At 42.7% G+C, this 13,417-nt stretch overlaps 1 protein-coding gene across 1 annotated transcript in view; it reads right to left on the bottom strand.

Annotated features, from left to right (window-relative positions):
- LOC141271632 (uncharacterized) overlaps nt 1-13,417 on the bottom strand; it is a 66,330-nt gene that overhangs the window by 51,304 nt on the left and 1,609 nt on the right. Inside the window, exons 2-4 of the mRNA XM_073681675.1 lie at nt 11,715-11,736; nt 10,924-10,942; nt 9,305-9,705 (exon numbers count right to left, since the gene is read on the bottom strand). Of these exons, the coding sequence (XP_073537776.1) occupies nt 9,305-9,705; nt 10,924-10,942; nt 11,715-11,736 (442 nt within the window). The remainder of the gene's footprint in view (nt 1-9,304; nt 9,706-10,923; nt 10,943-11,714; nt 11,737-13,417) is intronic.

Raw genomic sequence — 13,417 nt, 5'->3', positions numbered from 1 at the left:
CTGCTGGAGTCATTGCTTCAAGAGCCACCACACACAGAAATACCCAGGACATGGGCTACAAGTGTCACATTCCTTGTGTCAAGCCACTCATGACCAATAGACAATGCCAGAAGCATCTTACCTGAGCCAAGGAGAAAAACACCTGGACTGTTGCTCAGTGGTCCAAGGTGTTGTTTTCAGATGAAAGTAAATTTTGTATTTCATTTGGAAATCAAGGCCCCAGAGTCTGGAGGAAGAGTGGAGAGGCCACAATCCAAGCTGCTTGAGGTCTATTGTGAAGTTTCCACAATCAGTGATGGTTTGGGGAGCCATGTCATCTGCTGGTGTAGGTCCACTGTGTTTTTTCAAGACCAAAGTCAGCGCAGCCGTCTACCAGGAAATTTTAGAACACTTCATGCTTCCCTTGCCGAAAAGCTTTTTGGAGATGGAAATTTCATTCTCCAGCAGGACTTGGCACCTGTCCACACTGCCAAAAGTACTAATACCTGGTTTACAAACAACAGTATCACTGTGCTTGATTGGCCAGCAAACTCGCCTGACCTTAACCCCATAGAGAATCTATTATAGAGAATCTATGGGGTATTGTCAAGAGGAAGATGAGAGACACCAGACCCAACAATGCAGACGAGCTGAACGCTGCTATCAAAGCAATCTGGGCTTCCATAACACCTCAGCAGAGCCACAGGCTGATCGCTTCCATGCCACGCCGCATTGATGCAGTAATTGATGCAAAAGGAGCCCCGACCAAGTACTGAGGACATTTACTGAACATACATTTCAGCAGGCCAACATTTCAGATTTTAAAAACATTTCAAGCTGTTGTTGTAAATTATTCTAATTTACTGAGATAATGACCTTTGTGTTTTCATTGGCTGTAAGCCATAATCATCAACATTAACAGAAATAAACACTTGAAATAGATCACTCTCTTTGACTCTATATAATATAGGAGTTTCACTTTTTGTATTGAAGAACTGAAATAAATTAACTTTTTGATGATATTCTAATTTTGTGAGAAGCACCTGTACATCTGATGTAAAGGGAATCTGTCACCAGGTTTTTGACACCTAATCTGAGAGCAGCATGATACAGGTAGAGACTGTAAATCCAGCGATGTGTCACTTACTGGGCTGCTTGCTGTTTTATCAGCAGTAGATTATCAGTAGAGGACTAGTAAACCTGCTGCCATGTAGTCCTGCATATTCATAATCTCAGTATAACCCCACCACCACCACCACTGATTGGCAGCTTTCTGCCTATGCACAGTGTACACAGAAAAATGCCAGTGATGGAGGTGGGGTTATTCTGAGCTCAGTATTCAGAGAACTGTTAGATCTGCAGCAGATAAAACTGTGATTTTATCAAAACTGCTGCAAATAACCCAGTAAGTGCTACATCTCAGGAATCAGGATCTCTGCCCCTACATCTGCTGCTCTGAGATGGGGCAGCAATTACCTGGTGGCAGATTCTCTTTAATGTGTTACTATTATTCCATGTACCGCTGTGCTCTCAGCCATGTCTGTATTAGGTGCAGCGCTGCCCCCATCACCTCCATAGAGCTGTGCTGTGGCTCCTGCATAGTAGGTGGATTTTCATTGAATCTTGCTGGTAACTATTGTGTCACCCGGTCACATTCTCATAGTTTCCATGTAACTTGGTGTAAAGTGTAACTAAGCCCCGCACTAAGTTACAGTCCATAGTGGGAGGGTAGAGGAAAACTGTAAGAATATTTATCATTATATTATCTAGAACGTTGGCTTTTATTAGCTCAGTACATCTCAGCACTTACAGAGTCAGATTCATTTTTTCGAGGGTGATGTTCTCCTCCTCGATCTTCATTTCTAGAAGCTTTATGTTTCTTTCCCTATAGTACATGGAAAATATATCTCATATTGAAATGTATAAATACCATTAATTCTTGAGATGTAAAACATTAGTGACCATGACAAATCTGGCTTCATTCCTCCCCTTCTCCCTCCATTCTAACTACTTTATTGCCGACATTTTACATTCACTACATTCCACAGTTAATGGGAATCCGTCAGCAGGTTTTTACTGTTAGGCCTCGCTCCCACTGGCGTATAAATATGCCGATAAATAAATCGCATTGCACTCGCACCAATGTTATTCAATGAGTCAGTGTTCATCTGAGAGTTTTTCCACAGCTGGAATCAGGGAAAAAAATCGCAGCATGCTGGGTATGGCGGTGTATACCGGATGAGACTCGCCAATGCAAGTCAATGGGTGCGAGACAAAAATCGGACGTCACATAGTTATTGATTATGATCCACTAGAACAGTGATTTTCAACCAGTGTTCCGCGGCAGACACATGGTCGGGTGTGCCGCGGGGAAAGTTCCCCAAACTATGGTGCCCCCTGTGTTTTGTTTCCCGGCAATGCGCTCGATGCGCAGTCACGCCTTCTTACAATGTAGGAGACGTGTACAATAACACATGTGCAAGCTTTGAACCTCGTGCGACTTAATGACGTCACCGAGGCCGGCGCGTTATCCTGAGAGCGGAGAGACTCTCGCATTTGCCCGCCGCCAAGGTAATGCCCGCCAATAATGCTGACTATATGAGCTTTTGCCTGAGTATATGAACTGTTGGCAGAATACTCAGCATATGAGCTGGTACTTTTAGTACTCCAGCAATATACTGCATATAACAATGAGAAATGTAAAATGAGAAATATTATAGTCATGAGGTTGAGTACTACAAGTACCAGCTCATATGCTGAGTATATGAGCTGGCACTTGTACTCTGGCCTCATGGCCATAGTACTTCTCATTGTACCCCTTTATATTGCAGTATATGAGCCACATAATAATCAGCACCATATACTGTGGCGCTGTACAGTGCACATCACCACAGTATATGATGCTGATAATCATGTGCTCATATACGTGGGACTGTATTTATGAGGTTACATGGGATTGAATATATGAGGGGGTTATCCTTTTTTATTTCACTTTTTTAAAATAAATAATTTATTGAAAGGACCTCTGACAGGCATATTTCACTCCTGAGGGCTAAAAAAGTAGCTCTTGTGGTGGTAAGAAGCTGATTTAAAACCCCCAAGAGTGAACTCCGTAAGAGTTGTATGTATGGAATAATAAATGATATTAGTACCGTTCTTCAGCAGTCATGTCCTGCTTGAATTGACTCTAGTGGCGTAGCACTTGGCAGCCGGCTCTATTCTACTTATAGAGAAAGCTGAGTGCTACGTCACTAGTGTCAATTCAAGCAGGAAATGCAGACCGTAGTAATAGAAGTTATTATCACACACATACAGCTCTCGCGAAGTTCACTCTTGGGGGGTTTAAATCAGCTTCTTGTCACCACGAGAGCTGCTTTCTAAGCCCTCAGGAATGAAATATGCCTAGCAGAGGTCCTTTAAGTGTGGCAGATAATGTAATACTCTTCTATTTTAGTGTGTGGCTGCGCACACTATTTCAGCAGTGATGGAGAAGTATTTGAGAATGGAAAAGGCAAATGCTGAACAGGACCCTGGACACAATTCTAACCCAAATGAAGGCCCTAGTATGAGAGTTCGACAAAAGAAAAAAGACAAGACGGTGAGCTCAAGGCAATACAGTGAAAGCTATCTTTCATTTGGATTTACTTCCACTGGGGATGCGACAGCACCAACACCACTGTGCTTGGTGTGTGGTGAGAAGCTTTCCAATAGCGCTATGGTGCCAAGCAAACTTAAACGCCATCTCCAAACGAAACACCCTTCCGCTCAAAATAAACCGATGGAGTATTTTGTACGCTTACGTACAAACAATGAGAAAGGGGCAACTTTTTTGAGAAAAAGCACAAAGGTAAATGAGAGAGCCCTCAAAGCTAGCTACCTTGTTGCTGAACCAAGCTAAATCAAAAAAGTCCCACACTGTGGCAGAAACATTAATACTACCAGCTTGTAAAGCTATTGTAAATGAGATGCTTGGCCCTGAAGCAGCTAAAGAGATAGCTAAAGTGCCTCTCTCTGATAACACAATTGCTAGACGGATTGATGACTTGTCTGCGGACATTGAAACAGTTGTTTTGGAAAAGGTGCGCATCAGTAAGAAATTTGCCTTGCAACTTGATGAGTCGACGGATATCAGTGGACATTGTCAGTTGTTGGCCAATGTGCGTTTTGTGGATGGTGAAGCCATTAGAGAAAACTTCCTATTTTGCAAGGCACTGACAGAAAAATCAACAGGAGAGGCAATATTCCAAGTCACATCGGAATATCTTGATAAAAGTGGACTTACATGGGAAAACTGCACAGGTGTCTGCACTGATGGAGCCGCAGCCATGGTCGGGCGCATCAAAGGCTTTGTAAGTAGGGTTAAAGAAAGAAACCCAGATGTTCTTGCTACCCACTGTTTCTTGCACCGTGAGGCCCTCGTTGCAAAGACCTTACCAGCAGATCTAGCTCCTGTGTTGGATGATGCTGTGCGCATAGTGAACTTTGTGAAGACGCGACCTTTGAGATGTCGCTTATTTGCGTCTTTGTGTACAGAAATGGGAGCGGAACATAAAATCTTATTGCTCCACACGGAGGTCAGGTGGCTGTCACGCGGCAAAGTGCTGGCCCGTGTGTATGAGTTGCGAGAGGAACTTAAAATATTTCTTACAAATGAGAGGTCCAATTATTCAAAGCTGCTTGCAAGTGATGAGTGGTGTGCAAAGCTGGCATACCTGGCTGATATATTTCAATATCTGAATGAACTAAACACACGGATGCAAGGTCAAAATGAAAACCTGCTTACAAGCACTGATAAAATGAACGGATTCCGTTTAAAGGTGCAGCTCTGGCAACAACATGTGCAGGGTGGCAACCTTCAGATGTTCCCTCTCACCGAGAAACTGCATGATGACAATACTGCTGCAATGTGCGAAGCGATTGGCAGACATTTGAAAACTCTTGAGGAGAAGTTATCGTTCTATTTCTCTTCAGCCTTCACAGAAAGCCTTGACTGGGTTAGGGACCCATACAGCTCATTATCCGTTGCTGGAAAGGACATGACTTTAAAGGAGCAAGAGGAACTCGTTGAACTGAAGCAAGATCGCGGTTTAAAGCTAAAGTTTGCTGATCTTCCTTTGGACAGTTTTTGGTTATCTGTTGCCAAGGAGTTCCCCATTCTGGCCAACAAAGCTATTTTGACATTGTTCCCATTTTCAACCACATATCTATGTGAGCTGGGCTTCTCAAGCTTGACTGCGATAAAAACTAAAAACAGGGAGAAACTGAGAACTGTTGAGGAAGAGCTTCGTGTGTGTCTTTCCACCATTCCTGCCAGGATATCCCTTATGTGTTTATCGAAACAGGCCCAGGTTTCACACTGAGTGAGTAAAATAAATTTAGAATCTATATTATTAACTATATGTATAATATGACTGTTTTAGTGTCATTTTGTGCTATTTTGGTTGGTGGTGTGCCCCAGGATTTTCTAAGTATAAAAAGTGTGCCACGGCTCAAAAAAGGTTGAAAATCACTGCACTAGAAGCACAATATGCAAAAATTTCCCTTTACTACATTATATATAATTATTTGGCAGCTAGAGCAACTGGATATATGTTTGGTAGAAACTCATAAATAGACAGGAGTTTGGTGGGTGCTCAATTTAGGCCACGGCCCCACTATCAGTGTTTGATCAGTATTCGGTCAGTATTTTTTCTCAGCAGTGGGAGCCAAAACCAGGTGAGGAACAATCAGAGAAAAGGTATAATAGAAAAAGTCACCAATTCTGCATTTATCACCCACTCCTGGTTTTGGCTCCCACACCTGAGAAAAAATACTGACCGAATACTGACCAAATACTGATAGTGGGGCCAGGGCCTTAAAGCTTCATTCAGTTCTTTTTGCATGTAAGAAAAACATATTTTTATCAGTGCGCTGGATCCGATTTCAATCTATTTGTTATCCAGGCACCAGTTTTTACCATCAGTGCAGCATCAGTTTTTTCTTGTAAGCAAGACAAAAAAAATAGGGATCTCCAAGTTTCTCTTGTCATTAACCCTTTTACGATATGCACCGTACGTGTCTCCCCCCTTTAATGCAGGTTCCGACAATGAGCCTGCACCTTTCCAGGGACATGACAGCTGATCTGTTAAATGCCGCTGTCAATCTCCGACAGCGGCATATCACATGGCCGCACCGGAAGCGTGTCACTAATCCCGCCCATCTGCGCACGTGTCACATGACCGCCAGTCGCCGATGGGTTGGCATGACAAACCGGGGTCTGCAGGAGACCCCTGTGGTTGTCATTGCCAGGATGCTATAGCAAGTGAGCATTTCTGCTACACACAGCAGGGCTGAAGCCCCCCTATATGTGGCACAGGCGATCGGATGATCGCAGCTTGTAGTCTCCCATGGAGACTATTGAAGCCAGTGTAAAGAAAAAAAAAGGTATAAAAAATATAAAAAAAATAAATAAAAATACGAGAAAAAAATCAAAATGGCGCAACATTGCAATAAAATGCAATAACAGGCAATCAAAACATCATTTCTATCCCAAAATGGTGTCACAAAAACGTCAACATTTTTTTTTTTTTTTTTAACAAACTTTGGATTTTTTTCACCATTTAAACAAAAAAGAACCTGTATATGTTTGGTATCTGCAAAATCATAATGACCTGGAGAATTATAATGGCAGGTCAGTTTTAGCATTTAGTGAACATGGTAAAAAAAAAAAAATTGTGGAATTGCACTTTTTTTGCAATTTCACCACACTTGGAATTTTTTCCCCATTTTCCAGTACGCGATATGGTAGAACCAATGGCGCCATTCAAAAGAACAACTCATAAACAAACCCTCATATGGCCATATTGACCGAAAAATAAAAAAAGTTATGGCTGTCGGAAGAAGAGGCGTAAAAAACAAAAGCGCAAAAAACAGAAAAGGGCTGCAGCGTGAAGGGGTTAAACAGTAAAAAACAGTATCAGGGAAGGGTGACCAGAGCAGAGTGACAGGGTCAGAGTGTCCGGGAGCGGAATCTCAGACCTGCACATCCATAGCTCCCAACTGCTCCGTATTCGGCGGGACTGTCCAGATTTGAGGGCTCAGTCCTGCGTCCCATCACGGCACAGCTGTTCTTCCCGAGAAGTGCAGGGGCCCTGAGGGAACAGGGGGCCCACTCGCCATCGGGGACCCCGACACGCTATGGGCCCGATAAATCGGGAGAGCCCGGTACCAGCGCCCGCGAGTGCCCCCCCCCCCCGCTTGCTCAGGGCCCCGGTACTTGCCATAGTAACTTTTATCTCCTCGTTCCTCTGCAGCTCTGGGGTCTTCCGCATCTCCTGACTCTGTGACGTGTCAGGGCATGGGGCGCGCAGATGTCACTTCAGAGCACGGGAAGACGCTAAGGAGTCCTGACCTGCCACCAGCGAGGAGAGGTGAGTATTTGACTTTTATATATATATACCGTACATATATATACTGTGTGTAAGTATGTATGTATATATATATGTATGTGTGTATATACAGTGTTATGTGTATGTATGTATATATATATAGATATATATAGATATATACATACAGTACAGACCAAAAGTTTGGACACACCTTCTCACTTAAAGATTTTTCTGTATTTTCATGACTTTGAAAATTGTACATTCACACTGAAGGCATCAAAACTATGAATTAACACATGTGGAATTATATACTTAGCAAAAAAGTGTGAAACAAGTGAAAATATGTCTTATATTCTAGGTTCTTCAAAGTAGCCACCTTTTGCTTTGATGACTGCTTTGCACACTCTTGGCATTCTCTTGATGAACTTCAAGAGGTAGTCACCGGAAATGGTTTTCACTTCACAGGTGTGCCCTGTCAGGTTTAAGAAGTGGGATGTCTTGCCTTATAAATGGGGTTAGGACCATCAGTTGTGTTGTGCATAAGTGAGGTGGATACACAGCTGATAGTCCTACTGAATAGACTGTTAGAATTTGTATTATGGCAAGAAAAAAGCAGCTAAGTAAAGAAAAACGAGTGGCCATCATTACTTTAAGAAATGAAGGTCAGTCAGACCGAAAAATTGGGAAAACTTTGAAAGTGTCTCCAAGTGCAGTTGCAAAAACCATCAAGAGCTACCAAGAAACTGGCTCACATGAGGACCGCCCCAGGAAAGGAAGACCAAGAGTCACCTCTGCTTCTGAGGATAAGTTTATCCGAGTCACCAGCCTCAGAAATCGCAGGTTAACAGCAGCTCAGATTAGAAACCAGGTCAATGCCACACAGAGTTCTAGCAGCAGACACATCTCTACAACAACTGTTAAGAGGAGACTTTGTGCAGCAGGCCTTCATGGTAAAATAGCTGCTATGAAACCACTGCTAAGGACAGGCAACAAGCAGAAGAGACTGGTTTGGGCTAAAGAACACAAGGAATGGACTTTAGACCAGTGGAAATCTGTGCTTTGGTCTGATGAGTCAAAATTTTAGATTTTTGGTTGCAACCGTGTCTTTGTGCGACGCAGAAAAGTGAACGGATGGACTCTACATGCCTGGTTCCCATCATGAAGCATGGAGAAGGAGGTGTGATGGTGTGGGGGTGCTTTGCTGGTGACACTGTTGGGGATTTATTCAAAATTGAAGGCGTACTGAACCAGCATGGCTACCACAGCATCTTGCAGTGGCATGCTATTCCATCCGGTTTGCGTTTAGTTGGACCATCATTTATTTTTCAACAGGACAATGACCCCATACACACCTCCAGGCTGTGTAAGGGCTATTTGACCAAGAAGGAGAGTGATGGGGTGCTATGCCAGATGACCTGGCCACCACAGTCACCAGACCTGAACCCAATCGAGATGGTTTGGGGTGAGCTGGACTGCAGAGTGAAGGCGAAAGGGCCAACAAGTGCTAAGCATCTCTGGGAACTCCTTCAAGATTGTTGGAAGACCATTTCCGGTGACTACCTCTTGAAGCTCATCAAGAGAATGCCAAGACTGTGCAAAGCAGTCATCAAAGCAAAAAGTGGCTACTTTGAAGAACCTAGAATATAAGACATATTTTCAGTTGTTTCACACTTTTTTGTTAAGTATATAATTCCACATGTGTTAATTCATAGTTTTGATGCCTTCAGTGTGAATGTACAATTTTCATAGTCATGAAAATACAGAAAAATATTTAAATGAGGTGTGTCCAAACTTTTGGTCTGTACTGTATATATATATATATATATATATATATATATATATATATATATATATATAGATATATATAGATAGATATATATAGATATAGATAGATATATGGGACCCATACTGTATGTGGCTGTGGATTATATAATGCAGGGAGGGAGCAGGACACCTACCCCAGGGCTCCAGTCCTTGTGTGAAACACTCCCCTCCCCAGAGAAATGATGTTGTTAGTCCTGAGCCTCCTGCCATCCCCTTCACACAGCAGCAGCACAGCAAGCAGTGTTAGTGCAGAACCGCTGTACTTACACTGTGCGGCAGCAGGACGATGTGATGGAGCAGCCGGGGATAACTGCAGGTGCAGAGCTTCCTCCTCCTCAGCGCTGCCTTCAGCCTTCCCTATGCACAGTCTGCATATATGTAATCTGTCTTCTGATTGGTGGAGCATTGTAGAGCAGCCCCTGCTGACTGCCGTTCCACCAATCAGCGCTGAGCGTTCTTTTTTCACTGCTTCACTCTGCAGCTCATTCTGCCTGCCCTCACCCCCACAAACCCACCCCAAGAAAAACACATATGTCTGGAGGGAAGCAAAAAAGAGGTGTGTAAAAAAAAAAAAAAAATTCACCACTAGGTGGTGCCGCCCCTTCAATGTGCCGCCCTAAGCACCTGCCCTCCAGTACCTAATGCTAATTACAGCCCTGTGAGCTCGGCATTCAGAGCTCAGCATTCAGAGCTCAGCATTCAGAGCTCAGCCAGGTCTGTAGCAGATGACTTTTTAATCCCTTTTTAGTACATTTTTGTGTTTCAGTATGATGAAAAAGTGACATTTTGGCCTTGTTTTTTTATTTTTTTCAACAGTGTTCGCAGTACAGAGTAAATTAGATGACAGTTGTATAGTTTGGGACATTCTGGATGTGTACTTTTTAAATTTTTGCTTTAGTACAAAGGCTGAGTTTTTACTGTCAGCGATCAGGAATAAAGCCATTTTAATGCACATTGGTGGTCTTAAGGGGTTAAATGATAATTCCTGTACTGTTTGTATACCATGAATACTACTATGGCATCTTTGTGCTGTGAAATGACACATGACCGGTGCCCAATAAATGGCGGCTATGTGTGTAGACAGATATTGTGTGCAGACGGGCTTCACATGTAACTTCTCTACCTGAATAAAAGAATCAGTCGTCTGAGATAAGGAAACATCGATATCACTGTGTAATCTAGAAGGTTTGCTTATATTACATCGCTACATGATTTCACTTACGTTGTTGTGAACTTGTCTTTAAGAAATGTACACTGCTTCTGAAGAATTTTTTCAAAGGGGTCAACCCTACAGTACAAGGAAAACATATCAATGTGAATGTTAGGGAAGGGATAATCTAGGACAGTTTTCTAAGGTCACGGCCCCACTATCAGTATTCGGTCAGTATTCGGTCAGTATTTTTTCTCAGAAGTGGGAGCCAAAACCAGGTGAGGAACAATCAGAGAAAAGGTCTAATAGAAACAAGTCACCAATTCTGCATTTATCACCCAATCCTGGTTTTGGCTCCCACTCCTGAGAAAAAATACTGACCAAATACTGACCAAATACTGAGAGTGGGGCCATTGCCTAACACTGGTAATTTATTGAAAAATATGTCCCAGCTTATTTCTCCCCTAATCCACAGTACAGGGAGTAAGCTGCTGATTGCTGGGATCGTCCGCCGGACCCTCCAGCTCTGAGATGCCCTTGTAGGATGGAGCCGCGGTGACGCCTGCGCACCCCACCACTATACACTGAGAAGAAGACTCTTACCTGTGATGTCCTCCTGCAGCTGAAAGACAAACAACAGGTTAGAATTAGATTTACTGAACTATTTAATAAGTTGCAGTGGACGACTTATTTTTAGGCCGTATTCACACTTCATTTTATTCTCATCCGCTCAAAACCAAAGCAACTAGTTTTCATTATTGTGCTGCATCCGATTTTCAGCTTTTTTTTTGGACCATGTCCATTTTTATTATCAGTATGACATCCATTTCTCGTGTATGCAAAAGAAAAGAAAAAAGCTGATGGAAGTTTTTCCTAGTAATCAGTCAATAGGTGAGTGTGATCCACAATTCACCCCAGAGCTGACATGTTACTAGCTCCATAGAATATAAGGGCCAGTGAAAACTACAGACAGCACACCTGGTACAAACACAACCATGTGAATGAGCCCTTCCTCTCCATCATTATTGTACAGAGACTTCCTTACACGATTATCGGATCTGATCCGGCATTCAGGTTTCGGCTGTACTGTAACTACTGCAGTGCAGGGGTGTTACATCCGTAGCGGCAGACCACACGGCCGTGAGTCCTGGGGAGCGCTGGCTCTGTTCCCCCATCACCCAACCGTCATCACTATATTACTGCTCCTGTTCCACCATTCAGCCTGCCCCTGTGCGTCTGAGACTCAGCTCAGCAGCCACAATTACATCAATAGATGGCGCCTGCTGTGCAAAGCCTCAGTCCCCGCACTGCACAGACCGGAGCAGGGCGCTGGGGAACACGGCGAGGTATAAATGTCATAATTGTTAATTGTGTGTGAGAATGTCAGTACTTACATGTGATGTTGGTCACTGCTGGCTGTAATAGTAAAAGAGAAATATATAAAGTCCATGAAATATAGCAGCTTCTTACATTGTACATCACACACTCATAGGCTTCTATTACACTGGATAATCAATGGGATTTTAAGTTCTCACACAAGCGCAGTCTATGAGCAGAGAGCCAGTCCGTGCCCCATGCAGAATTCATATAGTCCATAAACCGCCGCCTGGTAAGTGACCCCGGCATCTGCTGACAACTCAGAGACATCTGACTTTATTGTCCACTTATTCAAGTATAAAATATGGTGAAAGTATCTCTGGAGAGACCTGGGAACTGGAGAGGATCTGCAAGGAAGAATGGCAGAGGATCCCCAAATCCAGGTGTGAAAAACTTGTTGCATTACTCCCAAGAAGACTCATGGCTGTACTAGCTCAAAAGGGGGCTTCTACTCAATACTGAGCAAAGGGTCTGAATACTTATGACCATGTGATATTTCAGTTTTTCTTTTTTAATAAATTTGCAAAAAATTTCTACATTTCTGTTTTTTTTCAGTCAAGATGGGGTGCAGAGTGTACTTTAATGAGAAAAAAATGAACTTTTTAGAATTTACCAAATGGCTGCAATGAAACAAAGAGTGAAAAATTTAAAGGGGTCTGAATACTTTCCGTACCCATTGTAGCTATAAATGAGCTGCGTGTTATGAATCTCTGAAGCGGTGCCCATTTTTTGCATATTTATTTGTGTTAAAAGATGGGAGCAAACTGACATAGCTGCATTACTAAATCTGCCTGAATGTAAGAGTTATGTGTATTGTGGGTGCTGTATACTACATAGTTTTAACCCTTTAATGTCCCATGATGAATATATTCCTCATGTAGCGTGTCACGGACTTTGGAGAGGTCTCAGGAGCAGAGCCCGCTCCACACTGGGCAGATGTTGCTATATTATAGAGATGGCATCATCCTCTATCAGCAGCAATTGGTGTGACCGCTGTTAACCTGTTTAATGCCGCTGTCAGTTGCTGACAGCGGCACTTAAGCGTGACGATCACAGGGAGCTGACAGGTTGTTATGACAGTCAGGGGCCGGCTAAATGCCCCCCACCTCACCTTCTCCCCGCCTCTCCCACACCCCCGCCTCTCCCCTCCTCCCGCCCCTGGTATGTGATCTCTCCTGTGATGTCCGGCCTGTGGTTGGGCATCATAGAAGACAGTAATTTTTACTATACACCATAATACTGCTGTATTGCTGTATAAAGTACAAGCGATCAGATGATCGCAGGTTCGAGTCCTGTAAGGGAACTAACAAATAAAGTAAAAAGTAAATAAAAAAAGTTTTTAAAAATGTAAAAAACATAAAAATTCAAATAATCCAGTTAAAATTAAAGAAAGGAAAGCAAAATAATAAAAAAAAAATAAATAAACATATTTGGTATCAACGTGTTCAGAAAAGTCCAGTCTATGAAAATATAAAAGGAATTGACCCAATCTGTAAAAACTGTAACGTTAAAAATAATCAAAATGCCAAAATTGCATGTTTTTGATTGCTACAACTCAACAAAAAAATGCATTAAAAAACGATCAAAGCTTCGCAACTATCAATAAAAACATCTGGTCACCGTGCAGAAAAACGAGCCCTCACACAGCTTCATTAACCAAAAAATAAAAATGTTACGAGTATTCGAAAATGGCGACTGTTTTTTTTAATGAAATTTTGAT

The sequence above is a fragment of the Phyllobates terribilis genome, unplaced genomic scaffold (genome assembly GCF_046119375.1).
Source record: "Phyllobates terribilis strain yellow unplaced genomic scaffold, ASM4611937v1 Scaffold_5__5_contigs__length_657084704, whole genome shotgun sequence".
NCBI classification, from domain to species: Eukaryota; Metazoa; Chordata; class Amphibia; order Anura; family Dendrobatidae; genus Phyllobates; species Phyllobates terribilis.
This window is presented reverse-complemented; position numbering and strand designations above follow the sequence as displayed.